The sequence below is a fragment of the Loxodonta africana genome, chromosome 22 (genome assembly GCF_030014295.1).
Source record: "Loxodonta africana isolate mLoxAfr1 chromosome 22, mLoxAfr1.hap2, whole genome shotgun sequence".
Taxonomy (NCBI): Eukaryota; Metazoa; Chordata; class Mammalia; order Proboscidea; family Elephantidae; genus Loxodonta; species Loxodonta africana.
The window spans coordinates 29672521-29688131 of NC_087363.1; the positions used below are offsets into that span (position 1 = coordinate 29672521).

The 15611-nt window shown below is 47.5% G+C and overlaps 1 protein-coding gene across 5 annotated transcripts in view; it reads left to right on the forward strand.

The window, feature by feature from the left end:
* The window catches only part of POMGNT2 (protein O-linked mannose N-acetylglucosaminyltransferase 2 (beta 1,4-)), a 30428-nt gene extending 17342 nt beyond the window's left edge, over positions 1-13086 (forward strand). For 3 of the 5 annotated variants that reach the window (XM_064274718.1, XM_010589897.3, XM_064274719.1), the window contains 2 exons: positions 1077-1286; positions 9006-13086. In XM_064274718.1, coding sequence (XP_064130788.1) covers positions 9111-10853 — 1743 coding nt within the window. In that variant the 5' untranslated portion in view covers positions 1077-1286; positions 9006-9110 and the 3' untranslated portion in view covers positions 10854-13086. Of the gene's footprint in view, positions 1-1076; positions 1402-9005 lie in introns of all 5 variants that reach the window. The other 2 variants (XM_064274720.1, XM_003409712.4) reach the window with 2 other exon arrangements.
* The last annotated feature ends 2525 nt before the right edge of the window (positions 13087-15611 follow it).

Here is a 15611-nt window from a genome sequence, read left to right on the forward strand (position 1 = left end):
CTTCTCCACAACCCTGTGATGTGAGTGCTATACCCTCACTTTTGCTCATGAGGAGCTCGAGTCAGAAATGCCACACAGCAAGTAGTGGAACTGGAATTTGAACCCGAGACTGGCTGACTGTTCATCCTCAAAGTTTTCCAGACATTGTCCATCCTCTGTGAGAGCTACCTACAACCAGTCATGTAGCAGGAACTCAGAGACTGGCTGGTGTAGGATGCAGTGTGGTGGCTACCAACTGACTAGTGAGACCTTTAAAAGCACCCCCAAAAGAGCAAATTAGTCTGTGGAGTCAGATCCCTGTGACTGCACCTGACCCAAGCCCTTCCTCTCCCCAGTGGAGGCTTAGCAGAGGCTCCAGCAGTGTTGGCAGAGTGTGAACTCTGGAGGAATTTCCTCAGGATAATGAAGACCCAGGAAATGGGATGGGTCTGCTCTCCACCCACAGCAGAGCTGTGCCAGTTGGGGTTCTCCATCAGAGCAGCTCTTCCACGTCAGACCTGGCCCAGACCCTGGAGCCGAGCAGGTGGATCGAAGGCTGGACGACGGACCGTCCAGCTTCATTAGAACCTGAACACAGATGCAGCGCAGCTAGGCCTGCTAGTGACCTCTTGGTCTCCCCAGCTTCTGACACACCATCCCCACTGGGAGGCAGCACTGCACCAGAAATGTTGAGGACACTTTGATTTTTAATCCTGGCCCCACCACAGACTTGCTGTGTGACAAATTGCTTCTCTCCTCTACAAAATGAAGAAAACTTGCTTCGTGGTTTTTAACCTTTGTACGAGTGGAATTCCCTCTTAAGAGCAAAGAACCTCCTTTTCGTATGAATTTTTATGATACTCCTAAATGTGAAACTGATTAAAGGCAGGCACTTGGTTCTGTTAGAAGCCAAATGGAAGCTTGAGACCTTGGGCTCGTGTTCTTGTTGCCCTCCACCCACCATCACCCTTGCTAGCCCCCAGCGATCAGGATCAGCAAACCACTAGGTACCCAAGGTTCTGGGCAGCCCTAGCTCGCCATGTCTTCATTCTGAGGCTCCAGGGATAATGTTTCTGGTGCCTCTGCTTCCATGGCAGGTTACCTGTGTATGGTCTCTCCTTTTAAGAGAGGAAGAAAGAAGAATCTCTGCAGCCCTCAGATGTGGGCATCAGAACTCACAGGCGTGAGATGTGTGGGCACTTATTGGAAGTTTCAGCAGCCCCACCTATTCCCAGGGAGGCCAAGATCATTCCAGGTGGAGACCCATGCCAGGCTGTCAGCTTCAAGAAGCAAATGTTCCTTTCCAGGTAAGTAACAGCAGAAGTGTTCCAGTGTCAACCTGGACTTTGCCTGCAGACAAGTTAATCTGAGCAGAGGTGGTTTGGAAAGACTGGAGGCATCTGCTCTCTGGAGAGGGCCATGGTAAGTTACCTTTCCTTTCCCGTCCTTTCTGAGAGCAGAACATGAAGCCATTCCTTTGTATCTTGGCTTGACCGGCCTGATGTTTGTTCCTGACATCCTGCTCCATGTTTGGATGCTAAGAAAGTGAGGAAATGCAGGAAAAGAGGAAGCTAAGACCAGCATAATTTTATCCTTATCCACGCAAGCAAGGATCAGAGAAGCATAACAGCGTGTCCAAAGTCATACAGCAGAGTAAGGCTGTGCCAGCCTCACTCCTGGTTTGAGGTTCTGCAGGTTTCTACCACAACATTTGGCCATCTCTCTCCATCTTAGTAAGAGATGGGGAAAATTCACATGCGTACTACACTCCTCTGGGCGTACTGATGTTGATGAAAACCAAAAGATATTTTTTACAGTGAAGTAAAACAGAACAGTGACTTTTACCAGCTGTTAGTAAGGAATAACACATAGCCTGCTAACTGCTGCCCACAGCCTAACAGAGCTAGGCAATAGGGTTGTAGGTTCCTGTGATAGCTGAAAAGCCATTCTCATCTCCACTCAAGAAAGTATATCAAAAAGCACCTGAGTGGTAGTGATGTGATTATAGGAATAACACTGAACCAATTCTAATTTATATACAAAAGTAGAACATTCCCAAGCTTCAAAACTAACAATTGGTCATGTGATTCATGGTTTGGGTTCTTTGGTTAAGAGCCACTTGGTTTTTCTCAAATCTGGCTGTACTCCAGAATCACTAGGGAGCTTGTTTAAAAAGCAGATGCCAAGAAGGCTTCCAGTTCGGTCAAGATGGACTAGATGCAAGACTTCAACTTGCTTACTTTTGATACATCATCAGGAAAGACCAGTCACCAGAAAAGGACATCATGTTTGGTAAAATAAAGAAGCAGCGAAAGTGAGGGAAACCCTCAATGAGATGGACTTACACAATAGCCACGACAGTAGACTCAGACATACCAGTGGTCATGAAGACGGCACGGGACCAGACAGTGGTCTGTTCTATTACACATGAGGTTACTGTGAGTCACTGGTGGTCATGAGGACGGCACGGGACCAGACAGTGGTCTGTTCTATTACACATGAGGTTACCGTGAGTCACTGGTGGTCACGAAGACGGCACGGGACCAGACAGTGGTCTGTTCTATTACACATGAGGTTACCGTGAGTCACTGGTGGTCACGAAGACGGCACGGGACCAGACAGTGTTCTGTTCTATTACACATGAGGTTACCGTGAGTCACTGGTGATCACGAAGATGGCACGGGACCAGACAGTGTTCTGTTCTATTACACATGAGGTTACCGTGAGTCACTGGTGATCACGAAGATGGCACGGGACCAGACAGTGTTCTGTTCTATTACACATGAGGTTACCGTGAGTCACTGGTGGTCACGAAGATGGCACGGGACCAGACAGTGTTCTGTTCTATTACACATGAGGTTACCGTGAGTCACTGGTGATCACGAAGATGGCACGGGACCAGACAGTGTTCTGTTCTATTACACATGAGGTTACCGTGAGTCACTGGTGGTCACGAAGATGGCACGGGACCAGACAGTGTTCTGTTCTATTACACATGAGGTTAGGTGAGTCACTGGTGATCATGAAGATGGCACGGGACCAGACAGTGTTCTGTTCTATTACACATGAGGTTAGGTGAGTCACTGGTGATCATGAAGATGGCACGGGACCAGACAGTGTTCTGTTCTATTACACATGAGGTTACCGTGAGTCACTGGTGGTCATGAAGATGGCACGGGACCAGACAGTGTTCTGTTCTATTACACATGAGGTTACCGTGAGTCACTGGTGATCATGAAGATGGCACGGGACCAGACAGTGTTCTGTTCTATTACACATGAGGTTGCCGTGAGTCACTGGTGATCACGAAGATGGCACGGGACCAGACAGTGTTCTGTTCTATTACACATGAGGTTACCGAGTCACTGGTGATCACGAAGATGGCACGGGACCAGACAGTGTTCTGTTCTATTACACATGAGGTTACCGTGAGTCACTGGTGATCATGAAGATGGCACGGGACCAGACAGTGTTCTGTTCTATTACACATGAGGTTACCGTGAGTCACTGGTGATCATGAAGATGGCACGGGACCGGACAGTGTTCTGTTCTATTACACATGAGGTTGCCGTGAGTCACTGGTGATCATGAAGATGGCACGGGACCAGACAGTGTTCTGTTCTATTACACATGAGGTTACCATGAGTCACTGGTGATCATGAAGATGGCACGGGACCAGACAGTGTTCTGTTCTATTACACATGAGATTACCATGAGTCACTGGCAACTCCCTGACAACTAACAACAACAGCAGTCTCTATCCCTCCCTCTTAATACAGCTAAAAACACTGGACATTTTAGATATATATATATATATATAAAAGAAGATTGAAAGGTGAAGAGAAGAATGTGAACCAACTAGACCCAGGGGTTTGCAACACAACACAGTGGTAAGTTCTTTGGATTTTCTTCTCACCTCTTATATATCCTGGACTGGGTGCCAGAGAAGGTTGCAACCCAGAAATGTCAATGAGCATAAACAAAAACAAGAAAAGCTCTCTGTATTGTCAAAGGAGTGGAAAAGGAGCAGCCTCGTAAACGAGAAACCATTTGGCAATAAACACCCTGTTCCTGCAAAACATCAGGGAAGAGTCATTACCTCCCTTCCCTTGCTTCAGTAAAGGCTGAGGAAGTCTAGAGCCTGGATTTCCATCCTCACCTCGTGGTAACCAGATGATCCACCCTTCCCAACTGGAGTGGTGTCAGAGAAGGCTAAACGGGAAGCCTGGACTTTCATCCACTGCCCAGTGGTGACAAGGTGTCCCTCCCTAACACTCCTTCCACCATGCCCAGCAGTGACAAGGCACCCCTTCCCCACCCCATAGTGTCAGGGGAGGCCAACTGGGGACCTAGATTTCCTTCGACCATCACTCAACAGTTAAAGGGCATCCGTCGCCCTCATTGCCAGGGTGGTGTTGGTGGAGGCTGAGTGGGAGACTTTTACCCCCACTCAGTAGTAAAGAGTCAGTGCTCTCCCTTCCCCACCAGGACAGTTTTATCCAAAGCCTACTAAAATAGAAGGTTTAAATAAGATCCAGAGTATCCTAACACAATACCCAGAATATTCAGGATACAATTAAAAATCACTCATCATGCCAAGAACCAGGAAAATCTCAACTTGATTGAGAAAGGACAATCAAAAGACAGCAACAACAAGATAACACAGATGTTGGAATTATCTGACAAGAATTTTACATAAGCCATCATAAATAATTCAACAGCAATTATGAACATGCTTGAAACAAATGAAAACATAGTGTCAAAAATAATCAAAACTCACCGAAATTTGAACATAGGGTTTATTCTGAGCAGTTATTGTGTGTGCATATAGGGAGACCATTTTGATTCCAGAAAAAGCAAATGGCTTGAAGAAGCTAGATACAATGTTCTTTGGAGACCTGGTGACGCAGTGGTTAAGATTTACGTCTGCTAACCAAAAGGTTGGCAGTTCAAATCTACCAGCAGCTCCTTGGAAACCCTATAGGGCAGCTCTCTGTCTTATAGGGTTGCTATGAATCATAATCAACTCAATGGCGGCAGGTTTGGATTTTTTGGTTTTTCCCCTCTTTACTGAGATCAACTGATATCAGGTTACCTCTGGCCTGGCTGCTAGTAATTTGGCCCTCCACCTACCTGCAGCCATGTAACTCTTTGAAATTTAAATTAGAAGGTAATGATTTCCTAACAGGATAAAACAAATTTACGTTGCTGTAGAGCAGGGCTTTTTATGGTTAATACTTGGTTTTATGGATAAGAAAAACCTTAAAATGAAAGTAAGATGTCTGTTAATTTTCCTGTTCAACAATAGAAAGTTCCAGCAAAGAAAGAGAAGCTATAAAGAAGAACTTAATGGAACTGAGAAATATAGTAACTGAAATAAAAAATTCACCAGATGAGCTAATAGAAGAATGAAGATGACAAGAAAGGAATCAGTGAACATGAAGACAGGACAATAAAAATTATCCAATCTGAACAACAGGGAGAAAATACACTTTAAAAAAATGAACAGAGGGACCTGTGGAACAATTTTTTAAAAATTGAGTATTTGTGTCATTGAAGTCTAGGAGAGGAGAGTCATGAGGCTGAAAAGTATTCAAAGAAATAATGGCTGACATTTTCCCAAATTTGGTGAAAGGCATAAACCAACAGATTCAAGATTATGGCTGGCTTTTTTTTTTTTTTTTTTAATGGACTTGGAATAGACTAGAGAACCGTGGGATACATTATGCTTGGCCAAGGTTGTTCTTATTTCATGGAAATTTATGCACCTGTGTGCATTTGTGCATGCTCAACCCTTGGTTGACGGTAAGTCAGAAGAACTAGTACCCCTAGGGGTGGCCTTTAGCTAATGCTGGACAAGAGTCGGTAGACCAGTATCCCAGCTTTTGTACAGTTGTAGCTTGCTCATTAATGTACTCTGTACTGGCTTTCATCCCTTCTGTTTCACTTCCCTTCTCTCCTACACACGTTTCTTGGGATAACTTCTCAGACTATATGGACTCAAATCCTAGCCTGAGACACTATGTCTTTCTAGGCAAGATTGCACGTTGATCCTTTTGATCATAGGGAGGTGGAAGTTGCACGACACCAAGAGTCTGAAGCTAGCCCCAAGGGAATAAACCAGTAACCAGCTGCCATGGAGTCAGTTCCAATTCACGGGAACCCTGTTATGTGTCAGAGTAGAACTGTGTTCCATAGGGTTTACAGTGGCTGATTTTTTAGAAGTAGCTCTCCAGGCCTTTCTTCCAAAGTGTCTCTGGGTAGACTGAAACTGCCAGCCTTTCGTTTAGCAGCTATCTTTTAGTTTCTTAGCGCTGCTATAACAAAAAATACCGTAAGTGGGTGGCTGTAATGAACAGAAGTTTATTTTCTCACAGATAGGAGGCTAGAAGTCCAAATTCAGGGCACTGGCTCTAGGGGAAGGCTCTCTCTGTTGTCTCTGGGGGAGATCTCTTTCAGTTTCTGTGAATCTGACATTCCTTGACTCCTTGGTGATCTCCACATGGCATGTATCTTACCCTCTGTTTGTGCTCCACTGCTTTGTGTCTATCTAGTGTGTTCTTTTCCTATCTCGAAAGTGAGCAGGTTTAAGACACCCTACACTGATATGTCTTGTTACGTAACAAAGAAAATCCTATTCCCAAACAGGATTGCTTCCACAGGTACAGGGGTTAGGGTTCCAAAATGTATTTTTGGGAAACACAATTCAATCCATAACAGCAACTGCAGTACACTCACAGGCCATCCCAGATTTCTGAATAGCCAGGAGGCCATTAGAAAAAGGGGACCAATCATTAATAGTGATTCCTCCATGAATATTACATTCTTCCAGACAGAGTCTGAACACACTAGATGCTCCCAGAGCATTAGCACAAGGAAAATAGTTTTATTACTTAGAAAAAGAAGCAGACAGTACACCACAACAAGTGTGGATCCATTTTTGAGTGTCCCCCTGACTCAAGAAGGCTGTCCAGGTGGAGAGGACGGCTCTTCCATGAATACCCAACTTTGTACCATAGACAAGGGACTTAAAGGGGACCTATCTTTTCCCGGTCCCCCCGGCCAGGCAGGCTTAGGTAAGTGGGCTGAAAGCTTCTGCTATGCGTGCTTCCCACGTAGCACCATAGCTGAAGGACACTGAGGTTCCTCATTCAGCCATTTTTATACCCCAGAGCCTACGGAACAGACTACATGCCCCCTGATCGTGGGGGTGGGGTGGGATAGACATCTTGGCACCACTCCATAAAGGTATGTAACCGTGCTAACAAACGTCAGGCCTCAGAGGGCGGGAGGCAGTGGTTTATCTGGAGGCCTTATCATGCCCCCTCCCTTCTTGAGGCCTATTGCCAGGGTGATGACTCCCAACTCATTAATTGCTGGAGAATTCTAAGGGCTGTTTTCAGAAACTAGAGACAAAAGGCCAAACCTGAGTTGTGTGTCCCACAGCTGCCAAGCTGTTTGCACTACCCAGGGACTCCGAGGGGATAAAGGCAGCATATAAATCCCTCCCCAGTGCAATGCCAGGCGGGTGTTACCTGTGCTGCACCTGCCTTGGTTGAGGGTGAGATTCTTCAACTGCCTGAACAGTCCTGGGTTCCTGGAGCCACATGAGGCCCTTCACAGTAGTGCAAGAAAGGGAGTGAGTGCCTACAGCCCAGCCAGGCCTCTGTAGGTATGCATGTGGGAGGGTGTTCTAACCGCTTTGCTTTCTCGCTTGTAGATACCAGACATGTCAGTGGTGACATCCAGTATCGAAAATGAAAAAAATCACCAGATGGGCTAAGTAGAGGAAAGTGCAGAAACCCTAACTTCCATTTAGGTTCCCTTGTCCCTACACAATTCTCTCGCTAGAACGGTGAGGGGGCAGTTTCTCCCTGTCCTTTTATGGGAACCTATAAGCCAGCAGTCATGATTTCTAAATGACAGCTTTCAACAGGAGCAGACGTTGCCTAATCTTCCCCCGGTACAGATGTGTTGCTTGTTTTGCAGAAGGGGCACACAGGCTCTTTGGGTGCCACTGGGAACAGTGCTCACAGGCCTTCACTGACATTTGTTCCCGTAGTGAAGAAAACTCGTTACCTGCAGGGCTGTGAGTGTCAGGCCCCTAAAGAGGGTCTTCCTGGGGCCTCTCATCACAGACGTCTTTGTCAGTTAGCTTTTGCTGCAGGAGTGCTGCCTAACAAGCACCTCTCAGCGGCACACAGTAGTAAGCCTTTAGCTCAGGTGCCTGTGTTGACTGATCATGGCTGGACTTACTGGGCGGCACTGCTGATCTTGGCTGGCTTGCTCACACATTGGGTCAGCTGAGGTAGGCTGGGTGTGGCTGGAGGAGCTCTGCTCCAAAGGATTTCACTCCTGGGACCAATGAGTCAGCCTGAACCCATTCTTCTTATGGCACTGTCTGAAGTAGAAAGAGGGTAAAGCCAGTCACACAAGCACTTTTCAACCCTTTGGTTATGTTTTGTCTGCTGACATCTCACTGGCCAAAACAAGTTACACCACCAAGCTGAAAGTCAGGGTGTGGGAGTGTGCACTCCAGCCATGGGTGTGACAAGGGGAGGGACTGAATACTGTTTAACCAGTGGTCCATCTGCCATACTTACCAACACATAAAATCCCAGTGTTGTCTCAGGTATACAAAGCCTAGCACGTTGTTATTGCTGTTAGCTGCTGCCGAGTTGGCCCCCAATCACGGCATCATGCTCACGGAACAAACACTGTGGGGTCCTGCATCATCCCCATGATTGATTGATTTTCGTGGGCTGATTTTCAGAAGTAGGTTGCCAGGCCTTTCTTCCTAGTCCATCTTAGTCTGGAAGCTCCGCTGGAACCTGTTCAGCATCATAGCAACATGCTAGCCCCCACTGACAGACAGCTGTGCATGAGATGCATTGGCCAGAAATCGAACCCAGCTCTCCCACGTAGAAGACAAGAATTCTGCCACGGAACCGCCACTGGCACACAGTAGGAGCTTGTAAAGACTCCAGACAGACTATTTAAACACTTTTTCTTTTCTTCTTCTGCAGGCCTTGGCTGGTCCTCAGAGGTCCCATGGGGATGGATGAAGCCCACCAGGCCTGTGGCAGTCCCCAGTAGCCATCGTCTCACCAGGGCCCCACAGTGGCGTTAGGATGCACCTCTCGGCGGTGCTCAATGCCCTCCTGGTGTCAGTGCTGGCGGCAGTCCTGTGGAAGCACGTGCGGCTGCGTGAGCATGCATCCACTCTGGAGGAGGAGCTGGCCCTCAGCCGACAGGCCCCTGAGCCAGCTGCAGTGCTGAGGATCGACTACCCGAAGGCACTGCAGAGCCTGATGGAGGGCGGCACGCACATGGTGTGCACAGGCCGCACGCACACTGACCGCATCTGCCGCTTCAAGTGGCTCTGCTATTCCAACGAGGCCGAGGAGTTCCTCTTCTTCCACGGCAACACCTCTGTGATGCTGCCCAACCTGGGCTCCCGGCGCTTCCAGCCTGCCCTGCTCGACCTGTCCACTGTGGAGGACCACAACACCCAGTATTTCAACTTCGTGGAGCTGCCGGCCGCCGCCCTGCGCTTCATGCCTAAGCCGGTGTTCGTGCCTGACGTGGCACTCATCGCCAACCGCTTCAACCCTGACAACCTCATGCATGTCTTCCATGACGACCTGCTACCTCTCTTCTACACCCTGCGGCAGTTCCCCGGCCTGGCTCATGAGGCCCGGCTCTTCTTCATGGAGGGCTGGGGCGAGGGGGCTCACTTCGACCTCTACAAGCTTCTCAGCCCCAAGCAGCCACTCCTGCGAGCACAGCTAAAGACCCTCGGCCGGCTGCTGTGCTTCTCCCATGCTTTTGTGGGCCTCTCCAAGATTACCACCTGGTACCAGTATGGCTTTGTTCAGCCCCAGGGCCCGAAAGCCAACATCCTTGTCTCTGGCAGTGAGATCCGGCAGTTTGCACAGTTCATGACAGAGAAGCTGAATGTGAGCAACACAGGGGCCCCCCTTGGCGAGGAGTACATTCTGGTCTTCAGCCGCACCCAGAATAGGCTCATCCTGAATGAGGCAGAGCTGCTGCTGGCTCTGGCCCAGGAGTTCCAGATGAAGACAGTGACAGTGTCCCTGGAGGACCATGACTTTGCAGATGTTGTTCGGCTGGTCAGCAATGCCTCCATGCTGGTCAGCATGCATGGGGCCCAGCTGATCACCGCCCTCTTCTTGCCCCGGGGGGCGACCGTGGTTGAGCTCTTTCCATATGCCGTCAATCCTGACCACTATACTCCCTATAAGACTTTGGCCACGCTACCCGGCATGGACCTCCAGTACGTAGCCTGGCGGAACACGGTGCCAGAGAACACAGTCACGCACCCTGAGCGGCCCTGGGACCAGGGGGGCATCACCCACCTGGACCGGGCGGAGCAGGCTCGTATCCTACAAAGCCGTGAGGTCCCGCGGCATCTCTGTTGCCGAAACCCTGAGTGGCTCTTCAGAATCTACCAGGACACCAAGGTGGATATCTTGTCCCTCATCCAAACCATTCGGCGTGTGGTGAAGGGCCGGCCTGGGCCACGGAAGCAGAAATGGACAGTTGGCCTATACCCGGGCAAGGTGCGGGAGGCACGGTGCCAGGCATCAGTGCAGGGTGCCTCTGAGGCCCACCTTACCGTCTCCTGGCAGATCCCCTGGAACCTCAAGTACCTGAAGGTGAGGGAGGTAAAGTACGAGGTGTGGCTCCAGGAGCAGGGAGAGAACACCTACGTGCCTTACATCCTGGCCCTTCAGAACCACACCTTCACTGACAACATCAAGCCCTTCACTACCTACCTGGTGTGGGTCCGCTGCATCTTCAACAAGATCCTCCTGGGACCCTTTGCAGATGTGCTGGTTTGCAGCACGTAGCAAGTGCGCCATGGCCAGGCCTCAGAAGGGCAGTTCCTCCAGCTCAATGCCCCTGAGCCCACTAGCCCCACTGTGGCTTCTGAGATTGATTTATTTATTGAGAAGGCCTGACCCAGGCCTATGCCTCAGTGTCTTCTTTTGCATCTGGTGTGTGGTGTTCACAGCACTCCTCTTTACATTGGTGAGGTGGGATTCTCCCCCATCTTTCTCCCCCGCCGAGCATCCATACACCTGCGTAAGTTCCTTAGTGGGGAGAAAGAAGAAGGAAGGGAAGAAGCCTAGGGAGGCTCTCTGGCTAAGTGATCATGCTGTTTTCCTACTGAGTCCCTCTGGTCGGTATCCACATTTCTGGAAACTGAATGATCAGTCGTGGTAGCTTGGGTAGGTGGTTTGTCAGCTTCCATCATTATGAAATTCACCTGTAGCCCAGTGAAGGGTGTATCTGGAACGTTCATTAAATGGTTATAAACATCTTGGTCAAGTCATCATCCTTAGAGGATTGGAAGGGGGGCTGGTAGTCAAATACCCAAATGAAAAAACAAACCAAACAAGTTGCTGTCAAGTCAGTTGTAACCCATGGCAACTTCATGTGTTTCAGAGTAGAACTGTACTCCATAGGGTTTTCAGGGGCTATGACCTTTTGGAAGCAGATCACCAGGCCGCTCTTCTGAGGCACCTCTGAGTGAATTCAGACTGCCAGTCCTTCAGTTAGTAGCCAAGTACTTTACCATTTTTACCACCCAGGGATTCCTAGTCAGTACTTGGATACCATTTAATTCTGGTTGACAACCAAGGAGATGTGACAACAGGTAAGCATCAAGGACTATGAAGCAAGGCAGCCTGGTTGGGTTTCATCTTGACTGGCTGGATTAATACCACAGTTCCATCTAAATGGGAAAGAAGCCTGGAAGTGGAAGTAGGTAGGCGAGGGCTATGGTGAGGGAAAGCAGTGTCCACCAGGGTCTCAGCTAGACATTCAGGCTCACAAGACCTGACAGGCCACACTGGGCATCAGATTCACTTAGAAGGACATAGCAGAGGATGCTCAGCCTGCCAGCAGGGCAGTGTGTCAGGCAGTTTTCTTCCACGGGGGAGTCCTCACGGCAGCCCAGAGCCTCTTCTCTTACTGTCTCCCCCAGGTGACGGTTCAGGTGTGAGATGAGATCCACATCAGTAGTTGTGGGGAGCTACCTTGGCTTAGAAACCCCACCCGCGATCGGAGACAGTATCCATTGTAACAACCCACCATCAGAGTTCCCAGGGTCGTTCAAGGAGCATGCCCTTATGAGAGTCATTGTACTCAGGGAAGCCTAAAGCTACAGCTTCCTACCATATCATTCATTGCCCTTCCAGTCCAGATGCAGTTTATCAATCAGGGTCATTTTTACCATCAACAGGTTGCCTAATACCACACTGCAAACCGAGCTACAAAGTTAACCCAAGATCAGGTTTGTCCTTAGAGAAGGAGAAAGGATTTTAACCTTTTGTTCATAGACCCTGAGGGAGGTCTGGCTCCTGTATAAGGAGAGAGGCAGAGAAGGGGCTTGAGTAGTAGAATTTCAGGCCGCAGAGCAGTTCTAAGTAACTTTCACCTGATTGATCAGGAGTTCTTGAGCCAAAGTCATCCGTTGTAGGAGTATCCCCGCCACGCTTGGTTGTTGGCCGAGAGCCTCAGTGGCAAGTGCATGTCAGTGCTAATACAGTGGTGGGTTCAAAACACAGCAGCTGAGGCCATCCTATTAGCAGTTTCCAGAGCAGGAGCTCTGAATGGGGCATTTTCAGGATCACTCTGCACTTCCGTGACATTCCTTTTACCAACAATATCTTGCTCTCTAACTAAAATCTCCCCCGGTGACCACAAACTGCCATGTGAAGCCACACAACGAGATTCAGCTCACTGTAGCTGTCAACACTGCTGGTGTGGGGGTAAAACGGCACAGCCAGTCGGAACACCATTTGGCATTTTCTACTGAAGCTAAACACATAGCTGCACTGTATCTCAGCAGTTCCACATCTAGATATATGCCCAAGGGAAATGAGTGCTTAGGTCATTAAAAAGACATGTAAGAATGTTCATAGCCTTGTTCTTTTTTTATAGTGGTGAAATTATAACAAGCATTTGCCATTTCAACCATTTTTACATGTACAATTCACTGATGTTAATTACATTCTCCATGTTCCAAGTTTTTTCATCATCCTTAAACTGGATACCCCTTAAGCAATATCTCTTCCCCCCTCCCACCCGACCCTGGTAATGACTGATAAGCTTTGGTTTCTATGCATTTGCCTATTCTGGATGTTTCATATAAATAGAAAAAATAGGGTCATTCAATATTTGTCCTTTTGTGTCTGACATAGCTTTATTTTTTTTATTTCCAGTTTTTTAACTTTTGTTGTGCTTTAAGTGAAAGTTTACAAATCAAGTCAGTCTCTCATACGAAAATTTATATACACCTTGCTTTATACTCCTAGTTGCTCTCCCTCTAATGAGACAGCACACTCATTCCCTCCACTCTCTATTTTCACGTCCATTCGGCCAGCTTCTGACCCCCTCTGCCCTCTCATCTCCTCTCCAGACAGGAGCTGTCCGCATAGTCTCATGTGTTTACTTGATCCAGGAAGCTCATTCCTCACCAGTATCATTTTCTATCCCATAATCCAGTCCAATCCCTGTCTGAAGAGTTGGCTTTGGGAATGGTTCCTGTCTTGGGCTAACAGAAGGTCTGGGGACCATGACCTCCAGGGTCCTAGTCTCAGTCAGACCATTAAGTCTGGTCTTTTTACGGAATTTGAGGTCTGCATCCCACTGGTCTCCTGCTCCCCCAGGGGTTCTCTGTTGTGTTCCCGGTCAGGGCAGTCATCGGTTGTAGCCGGGCACCATCTAGTTCTTCTGGTCTCAAGTTGATGTAGTTTCTGGTTTATGTGGCCCTTTCTGTCTCTTGGGCTCATAATTACCTTGTGTCTTTGGTGCTCTTCATTCATTCTCCTTTGTTCCAGGTGATCTGAGACCAACTGATGCATCTTAGATGGCTGCTAGCGTTTAAGACCCCAGATGCCACTCTCCAAAGTAGGATGCAGAATGTTTTCTTAGTAGATATCATTATGCCAGTTGACCTAGGTGTCCCCTGAAACCATGGTCCCCAAACCCCCGCCCTTGCTACACTGGCCTTCAAAGCGTTTGGTTTATTCAGGAAACTGCTTTGCTTTTGGCTCAGTCCAGTTGTGCTGCCTTCTCTTGTGTGTTGTCTTTGCCTTCACCTAAAATAGTTCTTATCTAATTAGTGAGTACCTCTCCTCCACCACTCCTCCCTCCCCCCTCTCATAACCATCAAAGAATATTTTCTTCTCTGCTTAAACTATTTTTCGAGTTCTTATAATAGTGGTCTCATACAATGTTTGTCCTTTTGCAACTGACTAATTTCACTCAGCATAATGCCTTCCAGGTTCCTCCATGTTATGAAATGTTTCACAGATTCATCACTGTTCTGTATCAATGCATAGTATTCCATTGTGTGACTATACCATAATTTATCCATTCATCCGTTCATGGGCACCTTGATTGCTTCCATCTTTTTGCTATTGTAAACAGTGCTGCAGTGAACACGGGTGTGCATATATCTGTTCGTGTAAAGGCTCTTATTTCTCTAGGATATATTCTAAGGAGTAGGATTGCTGGATCATATGGTAGTTCTATTTCTAGCTTTTTAAGGAAGCGCCAAATCGATTTCCAAAGTGGATGTACCATTTTGCACTCCCACCAGCAGTGTATAAGTGTTCCAATCTCTCCACAACCTCTCCAACACTTATTATTTTGTGTTTTTTGGATTAATGCCAGCCTTGTTGGTGTGAGATGGACTCTCATGGTAGTTTTGATTTGCACTTCTGTAATGGCTAATGATCATGAGCATTTCCTCGTGTATCTGTTTACCTAAATGTCTCTTTAGTGAAGTGCCTTTTCATATCTTTTGCCCATTTTTTAATTGGGTTGTCTCTTTGTAGTTGAGCTTTTGCAGTATCATGTAGATTTTAGAGATCAGACACTGATCGGAAATGTCAAAGCTAAAAATTTTTTCCCAGTCTGTAGGTAATCTTTTTACTCTTTCGGTGAAGTCTTTGGATGAGCATAGACAGGCCATAGCTTTATTCTTAATAGCCCGAAACTGTAAACAACCCAGACGTTCATCAACCAATATATTCATACAATGGACACAGCAACAAAAAAGAATGAATTATGGATACGTGCAACAACATGGATGAATCTCAGCTATAATGTTAAATGAAAAGCCAGCCCTGAAGGAGTATATACTGTCTGATTCCATTTATATACAGACCTAGAACAGGAAAACATCTATGGTGATGGAATCGTGGTTACTTGGAAGAGGGGGTGTATTAGTTTCCTAGGGCTGTGATTAAAAAATACCATAAACTGGGTGGCTCAGAATGTTGTTAGGTGCAATGGAGTTGGTTCCGACTCATAGAGACCCTGTGTACGATAGAACAAAACTCTACCCAGTCCTGTACCATCCTCACAGTCATTGCTATGTTTGAGCCCATTATTGCAGCCACAGTATCAATCCATCTCATTGAGGATCTTCCTCTTTTTCACTGACCCTCTACCTTACCAAACATGTTCTTTTCCAGGGACTGGATAACATGTCCAAAGTATGTGAGACTAAGTCTCACCATCCTTGCTTCTAAGGAGCATTCTGGCTGTTCTTTTTCCAAGACAGATTTGTTCATTCCTCTGGCAATCCATGG